Here is a 21,464-nt window from a genome sequence, read left to right as displayed (position 1 = left end):
CACCGTCATTAGAACCTCTTTATCAGATAACAATAAATCTTTATTAGTCTCACCACTGTGATAAATATTCTACCAATCTGCTCATTTCTTTCATGAATCTCGGCAATTTAGTTAAACATTGCACTACGAATAAGGCCTATGAGTGTGGCACGCTAGTGGCGGTTTATCCAATAGGCTAGCTAGACTAAGCCTAAGAGCTTCCAAGCCTTGGGGGCACCAGTGGCTTCGAAGTAGCGTAATGCTAAAAACTGTATAACGGCAAAAAGAGTAGTAGGCCAGGAAAGAAACTAAGAGTAAATTTTATGACATTTTTCTGTCTGTCATATGCAGTGCTATTCCTGCAATTATGCACACCTGGGCTGTTGCCATACGGTCTTAGTTTTTACCTGATTTTGGCTGACTCAAGTGGCTAATGGAAGTAAAAACATTACATTTTATATGTATACTGCCATGCAACAATATTATGTATTATGTATATGCTGTCATGAAGCCAACCACAGCTGGTATTCGGAATTATGAATTTCCTGAATAAACGTTAATGTGCAACAAGCATTATATAAGGTTAGGTCTATCTGCAAAGTACCGTATCACTCTCAAATCAAGCATAATTAACCTAACGTTAATTATTGTGTATTGCTCTAATTTCCTCGACATTGCTTTGCATGTAGCTTCAAAATGCTTCTAGAACTGCTCATCTTTCAAAAAATACAGCTGGTTTGGGGTGCTTCTATGTCCTTAGCCTAAGGGCCCCTAACATAGATATAGAGGGGACTCTCTGTATCTATGGCCCCAAAGGATCTTAATCTGGCACGAGCGAACTTAGTGGCTTATACAATGGAAACTATAACTAGTAGTTCATGAAACTGCGCGGACTCCTTCACAAAATACATACAAATAGAACACTTCGTAAAAAAAAAAAGGGTAAAAAAATCTGACACAAGTATACAAAAAGGATTGCGTGTGTGGTTCTGGACCAATAAAGGAAAAATTCATGAATAGAATTAGTTTCATTCTGAATTTAACTTTTAATTTCACACTGCTCAAGAATATGTTCTCGGCTCTTGGGGATTGACGGAAGAAGAGCGAGAGATTTCGTTGAGAATTTGTTTCCTATTTTGCAGTAGGCCTATTTATATTTGCGATACGTAGGCGCCAATTTTTTTTATAAACGGATGAAAACAAGTTGTTCAGGAAATTCTACATCGGCTTCTCAGGAATGGATTATATGTTTGTCCGTTTCAGGAGCAGAAAGTATTCCGATGACAACGGAACTAATACAATTAATACGAGAATAACACTCATGGAAAAGCAACTCCTTAGTTAATGAAGAGTCGTTATAACCAGACAGGTTAACCTGTTCTGTTATAATTAGTCTTTACTAAGGCTTTTCCTTACAGGCTGATCGATACACAAACGTGTAGTACTATGTTCGCTGAGAACATTTTCATATACATTACTATATCTCTAAATATAAATGATTATATACTCGTATATCTATAGAATATACAATTCAGGGAAAGGATGTTGCGCTGGGACGTACGAGGTCATTCAGCTCTGAAAGGGAATTGAGATTAGGTAGGTAGATTTGAAAGGTATGGTAACAGGAGGAAAGCCTCACAGTTGCGCTATGAAATAATTGTTAGAAGAGGGTGGAAAGTAAGGTGGAAGAGAGAATGTGAAAGGAGGTACAGTAAAAAAAACCTGAAAGGGGCTGCAAAGGTGGATACACACCGAGTTAAAAAAAAAAAAAATCCCCAACTACTTTGTGATGTCACGGTCATGCGTCACCGTTCTCCTCGAGAGTTTAGTTATCTCATCCAGTCCTTCATTAAATGTAGATGATTCCTCTAAGTTTCTCTACCAGCTTTTGCTGTCGGATGTGATTGAGCAACTGACAGAGTTGTTACGTAAGGGTAACTCAAATAAACCCGGCTCTTGCGCAAAGCGAGTGCCTGGAAGTGGTTTTAGATTGAAGGGTTTTTTATTTTTCCCGAGTTCTATTTTCGTCTTCACTGTATTGGTTCTTTATGTCTGTTTTTTTTCCTTGATTGTAAATTTCCAATTTTCCTTCTACCAGGAAGTTTTCACAGAAGGACTTTGTGGAATATGTTAGCCTGTTCGAAAGTTCATAAACTTCTCATTTACGTCTACGATTTCAGCGCTTTTTCCTTCCGCGTTCATCAGTTCAACTTACTTCCTCAAAGCAAAGACCCCAATAAATGTATTAATACTGAAGAATGATAGTCTTCTTCCCTTTCATTTATCGTATTTTGATATTCTCTTTTATTCTATTTCTCATTTTACTGACAGCCTACGATGGTGCTTAGCGAGGTGAGCATCCAACCACAATTAGTTTCGGTTGCAGCTAACTACTGTCAACTCCAGAATAAACCAAAGGGATTGTTAGCCTCAGGAACCACGTTGTCGTCAACCTGTTTAGTACTTGTAAATCTTCCTTGCCCTTTACTTTTCAATTATGGCAATGGTTTTCCTGGCAATATTGTTGATGCAGGTGATAACAGGTTGAAAAGAGGCAGGAGCGCCAAGATTCACGTAGGCCTACCATTATCTCGGTTTGCTTGACTTATTTTACTATTTAGCGATGCAAGACAAGTTTTGTTATTGAGAAATCGGTTAGTACAGAAAAGGATTGGCCAAATAGGAAATAAGAACAGCAGTGTTGTGTCTTCCACGGATTGATGCCGTGGATGATCGCTCACAGCTGAATGCGTTGCTTTGGTCAAATGATTACAAGCAACGGGTGAATAACCGAGTGGTTTGTGAACGCGTTTCCTGGTGCAAGCTGTATGAATAAGAAATAAAAAAAACATTTTTCATGAAATTTCTTCGGCGCAATCGAACTTTCTGTACAACGTTTAATGCTGTATGAAACCATCAGCTATGACCGGACAGTAGCTTTTCAGATGAACGAGCCATGGCTAAATTTAACCTCAAACTAGATAAAAACTTCTGAGGTTAGAGGGTTGCACTTTGGTACATTGGATGATTGGAGGGTGCATGAGCAAAATACCAACTTGCAGCACTCTAGCCTCAGCAGTTTTATAGATCTGACGGCGGAGAGAATATAGGGTCTATAAACGAAGAGTTCCGTTCACTGTACCTACACTGCAAACCTCTCTAGCGTGGAAATGCCTGCCTGAACCGATACAGATGAACCAAGAAACAGAAAACTTAGTGATTTTTATTATTTTATCATGAAACTTTAGCTATTTATTCATTTCGTCTTACTTCAAGGTAATCTTGGCTGACGAAAGAGCTCCTAATTACAAATACGCAATATATCAGGTGAACGAAAATAACCAGTAGATTCTCTCCTCCATACGTATGTGTGTGTATATATATATATATATATATATATATATATATATATATATATATAATATATATATATATATATATATATATATATATATATATATATATATATATATATAGATATATATATAATATATATATATATTAATATATTTATAGTATAGATATATTTAATATTATATAATATATACGAGAGAGAGAGAGGAGAGAGATGAGAGAGAGAGAAACTATCCAATTACGCTTCTCGGGCGAGTTATAAAATGCTTTCGTACTAAAATGTCAAGAGCTCCGTCACTTAACCTTCGATGACGTTAGACATTTCAGTTAGTAATTCACGTTGCTCTGCATTAACACTGACTAACCTCCGTGAGAAACCAGATCAATAGTTCTGTGAGACAGTGGAGTTCTCTGAAACATGCTTCTTACAAGTTTACACGCACACATAGTACTATATATGTAACAAGCAGGTAGCGAAACCAGGCATTTTACAAACTGCCTGATATTTCAGGCAGATAACGGAATATTTCAGACAGATAACGGAATGCACTAAGGGATATTTCATCCCCCAGGGGTTAGTATTAAACACGGAGATATAAGTACATTTGACCGCCCAGGGGCTAGTACTAAACATGAAGAAACAGTGTACGTGAGTCACCGTAAAGCCACAGTAAAGTCTAAAATTACGCTTTACTGTCTAATCAGTGCCATGTATAATTACAGGCAGATAGCAAAATCAGGCATTTCGCGAACTGCCAGAACACGGCGAAACACGGTCTCTCCCAAGGTATTGGTTTCGCCATGTTTGGTAATAGCCTCTGCGCGGTTAAAATTCGCCGTGTTTAGTACTAGCCCCTGGACTGTTAAATGTATTTCGCCGTGTTTAGTACTAGCCCCTGGGGGATCAAACGTCCCTAAGTGCATTACGTTATCTGCCTGAGTTCGCGAAATGCGTGGTTTCGCTGTCTACCTGGTAAATATATCGGATGTGTGCGTGTAAACTTTGTACATAAGCCCTCATGACTCGTAACACGTCTAACCGTCTCCGTATACGCGTGCGTTTGTTGTTATGTATCAGAGGCTAACTACGAGGCATTTCCCGAATACCAAATCAGCAACGGAGTCCGCTTTAAACTAGGAAAGGCTGACTTCCTTTCAATGTGTAATGGAGCAACAACGAAATGTAGTACTATATAGCTCCGGTCGTCGTGTCGTATCGAAATTATGCAAAACGAAACTGACTCACTATGAGTCTAATAAGTCCGGTTCTACAAAAGGAACTTTCGCAACGGTATAGAAATGTTGAGGGTATATTTTGAAAGCGTTGTTGTAAAGGACGAGGTTCACCTTCCGAATATTTTACTAAAAAGCGCAGTATCGGTTAACGGTTCGTCTTTGTTAAGTTCCGAGACGCTTGCCAATATTATTTATATACTAATGATAATAACCATTTTAAATGCAAAAGTAAAAATACGTAATCACATATCGCAAGTTAAAGATAGCACTGCAACAATAAAAACAAGCTTAATATCAATGTGGCAGACCAAAATAATTAGACAAAATACTGACTAGGAAAAGTGACCATTTAAACTCAGATTAGTCGGTTATAATCTTTTATACATGTTTACAATAGGTTCACCTTCCGACCTTTAATAATAATAATAATAATAATAACTGCTGAATGATCCGTTATATATATATATATATATATATATATATATATATATATATATATATATATATATATACATATATATATACTAATATCCGTATAGCCCGTATAAAGGCCCTTAAAACACTCTGGTTTAAAGCTAAGGACATAGTCCTTTTATACTTGAGAAGAAGTTATTTACACACATAATATATATATATATATATATATATATATATATATATATATATGTGTGTGTGTGTGTGTGTGTGTGTGTGTGTGTGTGTGTGTGTGAAATTGTAATGGCAACAATGCCCTCTTAACTTCTTGAATTCTTTGCTCTTTTTTTGGATACGCTTGTCGCTACAATTCAAGAAGTTAAGAGGGCATTGTGGCTATTACAATTTCATATATATCTGGTAAAAAAAAGTGACCAGTAGATTCTACACACACACACACGCACACACACACACACGCACACACACACACACACACACACACAATATATATATATATATATATATATATATATATATATATTATGTGTGTAAATAACTTCTTCTCAAGTATAAAAGGACTATGTCCTTAGCTTTAAACCAGAGTGTTTTAATGGGCCTTTTATACGATATATATATATATATATATATATATATATATATATATATATATACTTTTTGTTAGTAGAGCCTCTGGCAGCCTTCTGTAAGATTCCGATCTTTTGTTTCCTACTTTTTCGAGGCAATATGAAAAAAATAAAAGAAAACAAATGCGTCATGATGCTGAATAAATCACGTCCCGTCATGCTGACTCGATTAAGTGTTTGGGTGGGCGAGCGAGACAACATAGCCCTCCAGGCCTTCTGATTCGACGGAATCAGTCGCTGTCCTTCGTTTTCTAAGAATCCTGACTCAGCTCCATTTTGGGTTTTCCTGCCCGCCCTCAGATCTAAAAAACTACTGGGGCTCTTAGAGGGCTGCAATTTGGCACGTTGATCAACCAACCTCCAGTCATCAAACGTGCCAAATTGCAGCTCTCTAGCCTCAGTGGTTTCTATTTTATTCAAGGTTTAAATTAGCCATTATCGTATACGTCAAAAACACAGGCCACCACCGGGCCATGGCTGAGAGAGTTCCATTCAGCATTATGTACCTACGCTGTGCAGAAAACTCGATTGCGCATTTTTTCTTGTCGTTTTGGTTTCAAAATATTAGTTAAAGGATTTCCTTCTTCATTCTGATACCAGTTATAGCCGGCAGGGTTCATCTTGTGTAAGTAAATTACACATTTTTTTTCTATTATATATTACACCTGTTCTTTAAAACTGACCTTAACTCTTGCAATTTGAAAAGGATAAAATCTTTTGCTGTAACGAAAGTCCTTTTATTTATTTATTTTTTATTTTCTCCCTGAAAAATACACTTGTTGTGTTATAAAACTGCATTAGACATTTCGTATAGAAATCTTGCAACACATCCGTTTGTCACTCATAACGAAAAATCAGAATTCCCAATTTCACTCAATAAAAAAGATGGAACTGCCATTTTGTTAAACAAAATGCCACAGGTGATGATTCTCACTAAGGAAATGGATGTAAAAGGATGTATAATAATCAGTGTGAAATGTAGCTTTGTGAAAGATGGCTCCAGTTAATTAAAGATCATGCACCTTCCTTATGCAAATTCTTGTAGTGGAAAAAGATTAGACAGATATTAGGAAACTGTGGATCTTGAACCGTATTTATGTTAGAGATTTAGATTGTGAGGTGAAAAAAAAAAAAAAAAGAAACCATCCTAGTTAGATCAATATGTAGTGAAAACTCAGCTCAGGCTAAGAAATGAGTTCACAAACAGGAAAAAGGTTATTGGTAGTTAAATTCCAACAATTTGTCTAATTCTACGGTAACTGATAACTTTATGAACCTATGGGGGAGAGGTTGAAAATGAGATTATGTCAAAATGATCGTTCAGTGCTGGAATGGTGGTTAGATGCCATAGAACAAATCAAACAGTTTTTTTTTTTAATGAAAACTTCAAAAATCATTAATCAAGGAAAATATGGACACCTAAACTTGATACATTCCCTCCTAAGGCGATATACGAGATTCATTCTAATATTTGTTGTGTATCTGAAGAAATAAATGTGCTGAAAGAGAGAGCAAATACTCAAGAGGACGAAATCTGCGATGGAATAAGTATAAGAGTTAAATTGTATGAGAAAATAAAAGGTGTAAAGCTCTCTCTGTACTCATTAAGTAAAGAAAAGAATGTCACAACTAATAATAAGCGCCTCAGTGGCGTGATCGGTATGGTCTTGACCTGCCACCTCGGGCATTCCATTAAGGGCTTAGAGATGTGTACTTCTGGTGATAGAAGTTCACTCTCGACGTGGTTTGGAAGTCACTTAAAACCGTTAGTCCCGTTGCTGAATAACCACTGGTTCCACGCAACGTGAAACCACCATACAAACGCACAACAGATATTGTTAAAGTAAAAAACAGAAAATGGAATTATTCTCACGAACAACAAAGCGATCCAGGCAGAGTTTTATGGTTTTGACAGGGAACTTTATAGTGAAGGTATTACCGACAGCAAAAAGCAATTTAGAATTTTTGGAACAGACAGGTAAAACAATAGGAGAAAGTCACAACAAATTGTTGACAGAAATGGAAGTTTGAAAACTGGTAAATGCCCAGGAATTGATGGGTTACCAGCTGAATTCTATAACGAAAGGGCAAGATAACGAAATTGGAAAGTTATAGAAAAATTAAGTATATTTTAGTTCTTCCAGTCCACTTAGCTGATTAACAGCCCTCCTAGGGCTGGCCCAAAGGATCAGATATTTTTTACGTGGCTAAGAACCAATTGGATACTTAGCAACTGGACCTACAGCTTATTGTGGGATCCGAACCACATTATATCGAGAAATGAATTCCTAATCACCAGAAACAAATTCCTCTGATTCCTCCTTGGCAGAGCGTGGAATCGAACTCGCGACTACCGAATCGTTAGGCGAGCACGTAACCCACTCGTCCAGCGTGGAACTGGAAAGTTAAATGAAAGAGTATTGTATCTAATATAGGCCAATTGTGTTCTAGGAAACTGTCACTATTCCAAAATAATTATAATTAATTCAAATGTTTTATCAAAAGCTTGGTATATGCCCCATGTATTTCCTTTTACCAAGAACGACTGGGAATTCAATAGAGATGTATATTTAAGTTTTTTATGGGACGGAAGCGATCACCCATTAAATAGGCAGACTATGCATTTAAAAAGAAAGATTGATCAATGTAGCAACGTAAACCAATTCAGTATTTGCCAACGCATTTTATAAGCCCTTCTGAAAATGGGTAATTGGTTATGAATGTCTCGTGTATTGCTGTAAGATGAGGACATCGTCGAACCTTTAGGAAATTGAACAAAATGTGACAGATATAGCTATGGTATCCTCTCCTTACTATGACGACCTAATAACAACCTTTTAAGGAAGGTAATCAAGATGGAAAACTACCCAAATGTGACCTCCAAGAGTTATCTATGGGTTTTCATTGAGAGACGAGAAGTTCAGCTCCAAAATGGAAGAGAAATGCTTTACATTTGAATAGAAAACTATTTGGGAAAATGTTAACGGTAAATTGATTAATAATAGTTGTGGTAGAAAAATTCTGGCCACAAAAGATTAAATCGTAAACTACGTGAAAGAAAAAAATGCAAAGAACCAGAGAATGCGATGCACTTAATTTATTTCTGTAAGTGTGACAAGAAACTGGTTGATTGGTTTTGTGATTTACTGAACGAATTGTGTAACAATCAAAAAAAGGAAAGGAACATAAGATGAAAACGATGGTATGAGACGGTTTATGAAATCAAGGGTAATAAAAAATTTATATATACTAATGAAATCTTAACTGGGTATCTACAAAGAAATATTAATTGAAATACATAATTTGTAAAATGTACGTGCTAGAATTTTTGTTAAATTCTGGTAGATTTCAGTTAACTTTGATAAAAATTCTGCATGTAATACTATTAAAACTGTAAAATATTGTATATATTTTCTTTAATAAAAGGCAAATAAAAAATAAAAGATTCAAAGAGATCTATTTAAATACCCCGAAACCTAGTACATTACAAAATGGCGTCATCACAAACAAAATAGATAAATATCCCGAATACTAATCAACGTTATAACTCGGAATTTCACTCGTTCTACATGACATTGGTTATTCAAGGTGCGAGGCATTACGTCATGCCACAACCGGATATGACGTCAAGGGGCTCTCCTCTCTTGGGCAAAAACGTTAGTCGCCAGTTTTTTAATTAAGAACCCCCCAAAAATTTGCATCTGCAAAAAAAGAAAATAAAAAACGCCATTTGGGTGTGCTTATGTATCTAACATAACTCAGTGTAAGACTATACGTGTGTGTATATATATATATATATATATATATATATATATATATATATATATATAGAACAATTGTCGTGTGTGTGTGTGTGTTTTTTTCTAACTTACGTTTCTTCACGGCATAGCAACAAATTCAAAATATGTAAAAAATGTTAAACGCTTAAATACAAAATTATTTCGGAAAAATTAAATAAAGTCAGCTAAGACGACCGAGCTCTCAACAATGAGACACCATGAAAACCGATAATAAACGAAATTACATACAACCGGTTTTATATTCCAAGTCTTATTTTCAACTGTTTTGATATCCACCTATGCTAAATCTTGTTACCAACCACCAGAATCGAATTGTCACGTGGACTTCAGGTGTTCCTAGACAAACGTTACCCAAAGGAGCATGTTATTTCGTAACAAATTAAGGCCAGTACATCAAACTTACCTTCTGCGAAACATACTATACATGTACAAAGTTTGCACCATAATAGCAGTAATATTTGGTAGCATATGGGCAAACTTTGATCCTTTTTCGTGAATTCAGACACACGCTCTTTATTCTGGTATGCTAAAAGCAATGTTTACATCACTAAGATTTCAGTTTTGGCAATAATGATGCAGATACTTTTACAGCGTCTATTATTGTAAATCCTAACATAAAAACAGTAATGCAAGGTCTACAGGGGTCGATGAGGACGGTTTCAACAATTGACAAAGCCATTTTTTTAGACTCTAGGGTCATTCTAAGATTATGAATAAACGTGGTAATATTATATGTATCATTTTGCATACCTACTGCATGCTCTTGGAACTCCACTTGATTTTTACTGTTATATCAGCTATTTTAAAAGCTATTTTTGTTTATTTTGCATATAAGAGAAAGATTGTGCGATCTTTGGTGTCTCGGTATAAGTGATTTCTATATTGTTGAGTATACGATTAGTTCTCTCTTTTGTATCTTTTATTTAAGAAAATATACAACATTTTATAATTTTAACAGTATTACATGCAGAATTCTATCTGAGTTGACTTGAATTTACTAGGATTTGAAAAAAAAGTTATGTTGTACATTTACAAATAATCTATGTATTTTAATGTTGATATTTTTCTGTAGTACCCATAATAAGGTTCTATCAGTCTATAATATATATATATATATATATATATATATATATATATATAAACCTATTTATAAACAATATACCTTGATTTTATAAATATAGTGTATATATATATATATATATATATATATATATATTATATATATATATTATAATCCTTATCTTTATAAACAACCTTATAGTACCATCGTTTTCTTCTATTATTATTTATTCCTGCCAGATACCGAGAACACATTCACAAGTTGAAATGACATCATTGTTCCTGTCCTTTTTTGGATCCTAAGCCAACTAACTTCACGTAGGGACAATCATGCATGACGAATATATTTCTTTACAAATGACTATGCTATTGACTGAGTCATCATGATGATAAAACGGTGATCTTTCGCAAAAATAGTCAAGGAAACGCCGTCCTTTTGCAACGGTCAGATTTTCGAGAAAGGTGACGTGGAGGGAGGGAAATATTAGAAAGTGGTGGAGGGGGGGAGGAGGTAGCGTAGGGGTTGGGGAAGGGGCGGGGCCGGATGGAGGGAATGGATCTCGCCGACTCATGAATGATAGGACTCAGTAAGACGCCAGACACCTTTCACGACGGAGGTATATTCGAGGCAATCCACAAGTGTATACGTGCATATTATTATTGTGTTTAACTATCTTTATTAGGTAAGTTGTGAGTCATATTTGCATATGTATTTAGTTTTATAGTCTTTGTTTCGTCGCTTTACTTTTTAATAATTTTTGTATATTTTAACAAACCAGCGTTCGCCAGTTATTGTAATAGGTTCAGGTGTACAGGGTGTCCACAAAGTCCCAGTACCATTACAAGTATTTGTAGCTTGTAATGGTACTGGGACTTTATGGACACCCTGTATAACTGCATGTATCATTAGAAAAGTAGCGGTTTGCAACTTATAAGTAATTTGAACCAAACTGATTATATGCTCGTAAGTGACATCAATGCTATTCTTAAGATGGTGTATGAATAAGAATCCTTCAGAAGTCTTCAAACATCCTGAGATGTCACACACTTGCGTCGGGAATTTCGACTGATGTCCACTTTTGCGGTGCACTGTAGGCGTTACTTAAGGTTCTTTGCAGCGTGCCTTCGGCCCCTAGCTGCAACCCCTTCCGTTCCTTTTACTTTACCTCCTTTCATATTCTTTTTTTTTTTTTCATCTTACTCACCACACCCTCTTCCTCAAAGCACTTTCACTGTAATGTTTAGGAGAGATTGAAATTTTGCAATATTGTTCTCGTTACAATGGAGTATAATTGGCGCCAGATGTACGTTTTGTATTTGCAATAAATGAAGCATTAATTCAAGCACATCTATAATAATGTTACAAAATTGAAACGGGGATAATAAGTTCATTCGTTACTAACCCCAATACCTATTGCTCATCATACCTAGTCCTATGCTGTTCTCATGTTCATTATTTTTGGCGCCAGATACGTGTGTGTGTATTCGCAATAAATGAAGCATTAATGCAAGCATATCTATAATAATGTTATAAAATTGAAAGGGGGAAGGATCATAAGTTCAGTCGTTACCAGCTCATACCTACCTAGTCCTATGCTGTTCTCATGTATTATTTTTAAGATTTGTGTATTTCTTTTGGACGAATGAGTTTTGCTGGAAGCCAGCGGGTTAGCCTGCCACGCTATGTTCATTTGTAGTATTGATTGCAGGCTGAATTAAACTCTTGTCAGTATACTATATGGTGTTCCATTGTATCTTAGATTTATTTATTTATTTATTTATTTTTGGCCGCAGGAGTGAAGCAACTGAGTTCTTAATTCAATGCAGTCTCTTTTAAACTCCAATATCAGTGATTGTAACGCAGATTATACCTATGCAGTAGATATTTTGCCGTTTCAGGGCAGGCTATACGAAGTGAATCATTTTTCCTTGTCACGGCATGGCACGTAAATTCTACTCGATATTCAATCGGTGAAACAACAGCAAAATTAAACCTTTCAAAAGATTGAAGTTTCGTCAACAAAATGAGATATAGGAAACTACCATACGAACTATAATAAGCATGTGCAGTCTTCGTAAAATGAGTGTTCATGGCAGTTTTGAATCCAATATGGCGACCCAACGATGCACCTTTCATCGGGTTTGGCCACCTCCTTCCTAGAGTTCATTTAACGGTGTGCTGAACGTTATTTGCATATATAATGTAATGTTCATCGATATTACTCAAGTTTTAGTTGTTATCGGCACAATAAAACAACATTTTGTGGCTTAAACTAGTGAAAGTATGAGAACATGGAATTCCCTGGGATGATGTGGTTGAACTAAAATGGATTCCTACCTTGTAAATTTGTAATCTGCGGTTTTCATCCTTACTGATATCACAACTGAAACTCCGCAGTGCTTATTTGATTGTAATTATACACATTTTGTTCCTAATTCACTCAAAATGCCACTAAAGATATGTGAGAGAGATTGTTTACAGCGAAACTGCCTGGAACAACTCTCCAACCTTATTGTACATCTGGAAGCTACAGACATCCGAGATTAGACGACGCAAAATGTGAAGCAATCAAAATATTATGCGAGCAATATGATTATAACAATTACATGGATAACTGGTAAACTTCTCAGACACGTAATGTGTAGTACTACATATGAGTGTTACCACTTTCTGCAAGACAGTATGACGTCAAGATGTCGTGACGTCATAATACAGGCCTGAAATAAAGGTCCTTAATCCAAGCTCTACTTAAAACTCCATCATATTTGACAAAACTTAGTGTAAACTTTAATTAACAAAACTGATCTACATATCCTTGGGTAAATTATCCAGAAGTAAGAGGAAATTGAAAGAAAAGACGAAGAAAATTGTCATTCTAGTACCAAGAGACTGAAGGAAAAAAATGTCACCTTTGCTGACACGTGGGTAAACATTAGGCCGATAGATTCATCTAGAAGGCGTAAGTTGTTATATTAAACAGTTAAGAGACTGAAATTGGAAATTATATAGCCTCCTGTGGGATAATTGAATCGTTAAGCTACTTTTTTCAATTACAATATATATCCTATAGTCTATTAAAGTCGTGTGTGACATAGACCTTCAATAGTTAAAGCCCTCGTCATGGAAAAAGGTGACAACTTTTTTCGTTGGTTTAGAAAGTGATTTCTTTCTTCTTCTTCTTTTAGTGGATGTTATTTTATTTACTAATGTTGTTTGTCCTTGAGTAGTAGAGCCCTCACGACAGTGGAAAAGATAGGCGCACCACTATAAGCCGGATGGTGACGTGGGTGTTTAAAAATTCTTCGAGCAAGGTGTTTACGAAACGTGTGTATAGGAAATGATAAACAGGAAACGTGGGATGTGATGTAATGTCCAAAATAGGACTATGATATTAAGCTCCTGGCGGTACTACGGTACTACTGGATCTTCCCATGAAGTTGGAAGATTTTCCATAGAGAGTCACATTGCATTCTTTTTCCTACTACCAACACCATATAGCTGAGGCTGCTTTTTATGTGTTAAAATTTTCGCGTTGCATCTTTCAAACCTTTTCGCTGTCAATTTCTGTTTCAGCGCTAAATGACCTATAGGTGCCAGCACTGGTCCTTAGCTAATATTCTATTCCATATAAGTATTCACAGTTTCTTCTCTTTTATCACATTACAAAACATATGCTGTTCCGATCGTATAAAGATGATTATCAAAGGTGGCTGACAACTTCTCGGACACGTTTATACTCAAGTGCATGAATTTTTAAGCATTCCACTGAGGGGTTAGAGATGTGTATTTCTGGTGATAGAAGTTCACTCTCGACGTGGTTCGGAAGTCACGTAAAGCCGTTGGTCCCATTGCTGAATGACCAGTGGTTCCATGCAACGTAAAAACTCCATACACATAATATTTTAGCAATTTCACTTTTTATTGTTTGTAGACAATCTCAACTGGTTGCAAGAAGGAATATTCGTATTACAAACCAATGTCAGGACTCAGGAGTAGGCAAGAAGTTAGTTGGAATTTCATGTTTGTTGTTTTCTCTTTCACCAGTCATTTTCTGTATATCATTAGTACTTCAGATGGCATCCAAGCGTTTTAGTCTCAAGAAAACTTGTTTTGGGTCTGACGCAGTGTTTTGCTTTCGAGTTACTGCAATTCTTTTATTTATATAGATTTTTGGCATTACGCCAAGCACTGAGGCATCTTAGGTCATTCAGCGCTGAAACGGAGAGTGACAGTAAAACGTTTGAAAGGTGTTACAGGAGGAAAACCTCAAAGCAGTTGCACTATGAAACAATTGTTAGGAGAGGGTGGACAGTAAGATGGAAGAAAGAGAATACGAACGGAGGTACAGTAAAAAGAATTAAAGTAGTTGCAGCTAGGGGCCGAAGGGACGCTGCAAAGAACCTTAAATAACGCCTACATTGCACCGAATGAGGTGCACTGACGGTACTACCTCCCTACGGGGCACTCCACTGGAGTCTGGTTGCTTAAACTTTTCCTTGAATCCGGTTTATTGTTCCACGGTCAGAAGAAGAAACTTTCCATTTTGTTGAAAGTCGTTTCACTGGAGTCGAGAATATAAAACTATTATCAAACTGAGAGCAAAAAAAAGGATGTCTTAATTTTCACATAGGTGTCTGGCAGGTAGTATATTATGTATCAGCCTAATTCTCTCAAGTAAAGCAGTTAGGGGCAGGCATAAGAACACTCCAGTCCTTCATTCTGCGAATTTAATCCCAGCGTACTTTGGTACTACATCTAGCTTTCCCTAGTTGAAACCAGTTATCGAGTCCAACAAAGTTTAATGTGATATCTAGTTTCGGCTAGTTCGAACCAGTTCTTGTTAATTTTGATATTATGTATCATTTATTTATATACGTATGTATGTGTGAGTGCATATATATATATATATATATATATATATATATATATATATATATATATATTATTAGTTTGTGAGAGAGACTGAAAGTAATCGTTTCAGTTGCAAAACTTTAATTAGAAACTAACGAAGTCGTTTTCCTCACATCCGGTGTCTTATATTTTTAGAGTGATAATAATGTCACTATCAGTAGAACAAGCATTCAGCTATGACCCAGACCTCAGTTGGGTTGAAGGAAAAATATACCAGCTTGTTATTTTACGGTTTATCTCAGAGGAAACTTATTGATATAGTTAATACTGTGAGCCAATTTCCCTTCTGGCTGCATATCTATTTGTTAACATTAGAAGCTTTTACATGTACGCGCGTTTATAGGTAAAATGTTATATATTATACATATATCTATATATATATATATATATATAATTATATATATATATATATATATATATATAACAGACAGATACACAAAGATACAGAATACTCATTAGCAACTACTTTACGCATTACACCATCCACGTCTCTCCTAGACCTAGTTCTTCTGCCCTGCACGTATACCTAATCCTGTCTGCCTGACTCGTAAATCGAAACAGTCACACTGATTTAAAGAGAAATAGATGCCTCCAGATATGGCTGTAAATATTGGGCTCATATGAAGTCGGCGTTGCTTGAGAATGTGGTCGCCATAATATTCAACGGGTATCGTATTGTAATGGCCTTTATGCCTGTCCGTCTGTCATTCAATCACGGCCAAACGGCTGGTCCGATGGACATGAAACTTGGCAGGGTTATAGTGGGGATCCCTAAGATGGTTTATAATGGAGTTTCATCCTACCAGCCCAACCCCCCTGGGGGATGAGAAGGGATCCCCTGCAATGGAGCAGGTTCTCTCCGTGAAACGGGGCTGGTTATGCCCGTAGACTTAGTTTACGAATTTATCGTACATAATTTCTGTATACATATATTTGCTAGTATTATTAATGGCAAAATCATGTTCATTTTGCAGATTCCAAGTCAGGAGAACCAAGAATTGTAAGAAAGCCCTCGACGACGAGCATCAACGGATCCAAATTAAGAACTTGACTGTCTTCCTGAACAGCAACATCCACAAGCAACATGGGCAGGTGTAGCACACTGGTGCTGTATTTCATAGCTGTGATTGTCATGATGGGCGCAGGTGCCCTGATTGGAGCCTTGTGCGTTTGGTATTTGGCACCCAGAGAAGCGGCCGCTCCCGCGCACGGGGTAAGAGAGATTCTTCCCTTCCCAGTTGCTGAATTCATATCAAATTGTACTCCAGAATACAGGACATTTCATTGTTTCAGTCTGGTCTCATAGCAAACCCAATTGAATGTGGAAATATTCTGATAGTGTCGTAATAATTAAAAATGTTGGAATTTGACTTTTTGAAAATAGATCAATAAGTACTATAAGAGTTGATAGAACCAGGACAGTAGCATAGTTATATAAATACTATATATATTTAACATGGATATGCTTCTAGATCAGGGGTTTTTAACAGGGGGTATCTATACCCCTTAGGGGTATGAGAACCACATGCTGGGAGTACGGGACTTGATCTCTGGATATTTGTATATTTTTTTATTTTAATGTGGGTACATTTTCTAAATTGTTATGTAAAACTATAAATGCTTTTGATATTCTTGTATGTTCTATTCCTGGCTATTCATAACTAAAGTATATTTCAGTTGTATTCTACATAGGAAAATGAAAATGGATTATCTCATAAAATGCCCACCAGTTTCGTCCTCTAATGGACCTCTTCTTGGAGCGTTTATTAAGGAAAGCTCTTTCCTTAATAAACGCTCCAAGAAGAGGTCCATTGGAGGACGAAATTATTGGGTATTTTCTGGGATAAACCATTTTTATTTTCCTATGTGGAATACAACTGAATTACCATATCTTCGCCTTTAAGAAGATTACCTAAAGTATGTACTAAACTAAGTATATTAAGTGACTGTCTACATTGAGGGTCTGGTGTCATCAAAAGGTTAAGAACACCTGTTCTAGATATTAAGTCTTACCATACCTCTGTTTCACAGATCCAGGAAGTCCGGAACGCCCTCTGTGTCTTCAACAGTGGCAATATCTATGGAACGGTTCATTTGACGGAAGTAGGTGCTAATCCAGACAACGAGCTCACCATCAAAACCAACATTACAGGTAAGAACTTGCTCTTCCAGTAGATGCATTCTGCATTCGTGCACATGGTCGTACATGGAATATAATAATCTCCTCTGTGCTAACAACTAGTACGGAAGCAAGTGGAAAGTATATTAAAGATGTACAAAATAGATGTATATTATGAGCTTTTTATATAATGTATTGCCAAAAATTTACGTAGTTGATCTTCCTTGCATTTTAAACTTAATTTTTTCTCAATCATATGTGTGGCTATGTGTAAGATATACTCGAAATATATTGCTTGTATATAAACATAGCCTAGTGATATTCATATACATCACTCATCACCCTTCTTTGATAAGACGTCCCCATTCAGTGGCCTCAGATGTGGACTCTCCAGAGTTAATCCTGTAGTGCTTTTATGCTTTGCAATCATAGCTACAGTAGATTCACAACCGCCCGTCCATCTGATGTCTAGGCCAGTCCCTTACGACGCTCCTGATTAGCTTTTGATAAGCCAATCACAGGGCTGGAAACTTTCAGTCTCTCTCGAAAGTTCACATAGGGATACGTCTTTCAAAAGTATCCCTCAGGAGATGTGGAACATACATCCTGCCTAATTGTGAGAGTTTCCAGTTCTGTAATTGGCTTATCAACAGCCAATAATCAGGAGCGTCGTAAGAGACTGGCCTAGACATCAGATACAAGGGTATTGTGACTGCTATAGCTAACATTCCACCTTTTCAAGTTATTTTCACCTGACGTCGGCTACAAACAGCAGCCCATTGTCTCCTTTTGCACGTGTTTTAAAGGCTGGCATTTTCACAGGCATTCCAGTAGGACTTCATGGGTTCCACATTCACCAGTGGGGAGTACCAGCCGATGGCGACTGCAAGAAATGTGGGGGTCACTACAACCCCAAAGGCCTCAAGCATGGGGCCCCCAGCGACTCTGAACGACACGTGGGTGACCTTGGAAACATCAGAGTGACATCAACAACTACTGAAATAGAGGTATAGTGGGCCATTTTTCTGTTGTGTATCGTTTTATTAATTCAGGAAAGAGGTGGTTCGTGAACGCTGCATGAAGGGACTGTCTTAATTTGGCAGTGGTCATCTTGTGTCTTGTCATCTCTGAAGGAAAGCACTTAATATCACATTCCCTTTGGATATTTGTCTGTTTTGTTATTCAAATGTATGGTACGTAGAAGGTATTAGGGGTATTATCAAGTATATATACTTAATATATTTTATCAGTTTAATCTTCCATTCTGTAATTAACTAATATTAATACTATTAAGTTCATAAGTATATATTTGTATCCGGTAATTCAAACCAATATTAATATTAAGTTCATAATTTTATATTTGTTTGAGGTTTCAGTTATTAATATGGTAATGATTTTTAACATTTAATTTAAGTAGAGGACTGAATTCAGAGCTAAGCTTAGAAATACTAATAAGAGTTATTATTATTAAAAAGAACCTTTAAATTACCGACTATTGCATGTTCATGAAAACCATCTTTAATTAAGCTGTCTTCACATGGACAGGACTTTTCTTCTACATTTCTGCTGGTGGAGTTCTTAGCATACCCTTATGCAGACTAGTATACTTATGATAGAAGTGGAAACCGTGATTACAATCATGTACAGTATAATGATAGGGTATCACACTGTAATGTGGCCATCTCAGGAATGATTTTGTGTGTATAAAAGCAATATATAATTTCGTATAAACTCTCGAAGATAAGACCTAGAAACTGACACACTGTATTTGAGAGAAGAAAGGCCATTTTAGTCGAATTGGTTTCGTATAAAATGTGGATGTCTAGGGAACGAAATTTTACTAAAATTCTGGATGAATGTGCATAGCTACCTTAGATGTTTATTGAAGGTTTCTTCTCCTGGAAAAGTTTAATTAAAACATTTTTTAATTTACAGATTGTGGACAGTGAGGCCAGCCTTTGGGGAAGTGACTCCGTTGTAGGTCGATCATTTGTCATACACGAAAAGGAAGATGACTTAGGAACCAAGGACGACCAAGAATCAAAGAAAACAGGCAATGCAGGACAACGCTTAGCATGTTGCACCATCTACCTCGTAGAGGCTTGAAGAATAGACTGAGCATTCAAGTATTTTAGCTGGTCACTGACGTATTTTTACAAAGGTTGACTCATGAATAGTTATCTCAGACTGTTCCTGTTTCAGTACAAAAGATACCTTAGACATGTCTTAGGAGAACGTCTCAACTGGGGGTTGATAGGTCTAATGTAGATCTCAGCCCCTTTGTAATTGCATTTGTTTTGTTTGACCTTTCTCTCTTTGTTTTATTTCATATATATTTTAATTGAGCAGTGCTTCTTGCCATATTATTTGTGAACTTTGTGTAATCCAAACGTACGAAGTGACAATCACTGAACTAATCTGCGTAACTTTATTTTAGTACACAAATTATGACTCAATAAGCCTTTTTCAGGCTAATTTCGTTCATTTATTTCAGTAGACTGATCTAGGATCATTAAAGCTTCGTTGATCTACTAAGTTTAGTATGTTATTTTTTTTATATCTAGCACTAAGATGATATTGTTTGACAGGGTATGGCTGTATATACGTACAGGTGTATATGTGCATTAACATTCATAAAATACTGTATGGAGGATATCAAATGTAATTGAGACCATCAAGTAAAAATACACTATAAACTCTGTAATGACCAAATATGGTATTGTTTTGAAAGTACAGTATTGTTACCTAGAAGTAACCTGCTATGCATATATAGTGTGTATATATTATATATATGTATGCATATACATATAAATACATATATAAAGATATATATGTATATATATGGTATATAAAAATATATAGTTTATGTACTCCATGACTGATGTCAAAATATCCTGTTTAGAAACTAGATCTGTGATACTGTATATCTTATAATATGAGTATACTTGTCAGCAAACCACAAGCCAGGAAGCCTTTAAAGAAAGCCACCAAAGGCAGGGAGCTCCAGATATCCTGTTTACTTCCGTAGTGTTCTGGTTTCGTCAATAGTTTGAAGCAAAATGGAAACAGCTTTTTAAAAGGAATCTCGTGGTGTACGAAGTCACTTTTCAAAAGGAATCTCGTGGTGTATGAAGTCACTTTTCAAAAGGAATCTCGTGGTGTACGAAGTCACTTTTCAAAAGGAATCTCGTGGTGTACGAAGTCACTTTTCAAAAGGAATCTCGTGGTGTACGAAGTCACTTTTTAAAAGGAATCTCGTGGTGTACGAAGTCAAATTTCAAAAGGAATCTCGTGGTGTACAAAATCGATATTGTATTTTTTCTTCATTCTACAGTAGCTACCAAGTGCAGGCCACGCTTCTTAAATGTTATTATTGGCGAAGATTATGACGGAATTCCATCCGCAGGTATATCTACATGTCATTTTTGAGTGAATACTGAATAGATTTCAAACTGGGGAACTTAAAAAGAAATGAAGAGGTTAAGGTTGACACTACTGTTATAATGTTGATTGAGAAAGTAATGGATTTCTAGGTTTGGTAATTTACTGACAAAATAATGCATTCTTTATTTATTATACTATATGACTAATGAATAAATGTCTTTGATTATTATTTGGTTTTTATTGGCTCTCGATAAGGTTGAAGTGGAAAAGTAAAAAAATGAAAAAATTTCTGCATCTTCTTTCTGATGGCTTCAAACCTCCATCTGGTGTAGGAAACTCGTATGCTTCCATAGCTTCTAATGTATTAGATCAGTCATGTTGAAATATCAGTGCTGTTTTCACTGGAGAACTGTCTCGGTCCTGAGAGCAGTTAGGATGAATCAAACACGTCCTAGAAGTGTTTTTTTGAAGTCCTTCAAAAATTATTTTCTTAAAAATCCTTTCCAGCATGAAACTGGAGTAAAGATTGAATTATTTGGATCCTAGCATATTAAGGAAAATGA

The 21,464-nt window shown here is 36.1% G+C and overlaps 1 protein-coding gene across 1 annotated transcript; it reads left to right on the top strand.

Moving 5' to 3' along the window:
* The first annotated feature begins 11,034 nt into the window (after positions 1-11,034).
* Positions 11,035-19,966, top strand: LOC135220002 (superoxide dismutase [Cu-Zn]-like). Its single transcript, XM_064257285.1, has 5 exons — positions 11,035-11,169; positions 16,373-16,611; positions 17,430-17,550; positions 18,340-18,524; positions 19,453-19,966. Exons 2-5 carry the CDS (start codon positions 16,483-16,485, stop codon positions 19,621-19,623), a joined length of 606 nt encoding a protein of 201 aa, XP_064113355.1. The 5' UTR covers positions 11,035-11,169; positions 16,373-16,482; the 3' UTR covers positions 19,624-19,966.
* Positions 19,967-21,464: the final 1,498 nt, after the last annotated feature.

Source organism: Macrobrachium nipponense, chromosome 1 (assembly GCF_015104395.2).
Source record: "Macrobrachium nipponense isolate FS-2020 chromosome 1, ASM1510439v2, whole genome shotgun sequence".
NCBI classification, from domain to species: Eukaryota; Metazoa; Arthropoda; class Malacostraca; order Decapoda; family Palaemonidae; genus Macrobrachium; species Macrobrachium nipponense.
This window is presented reverse-complemented; position numbering and strand designations above follow the sequence as displayed.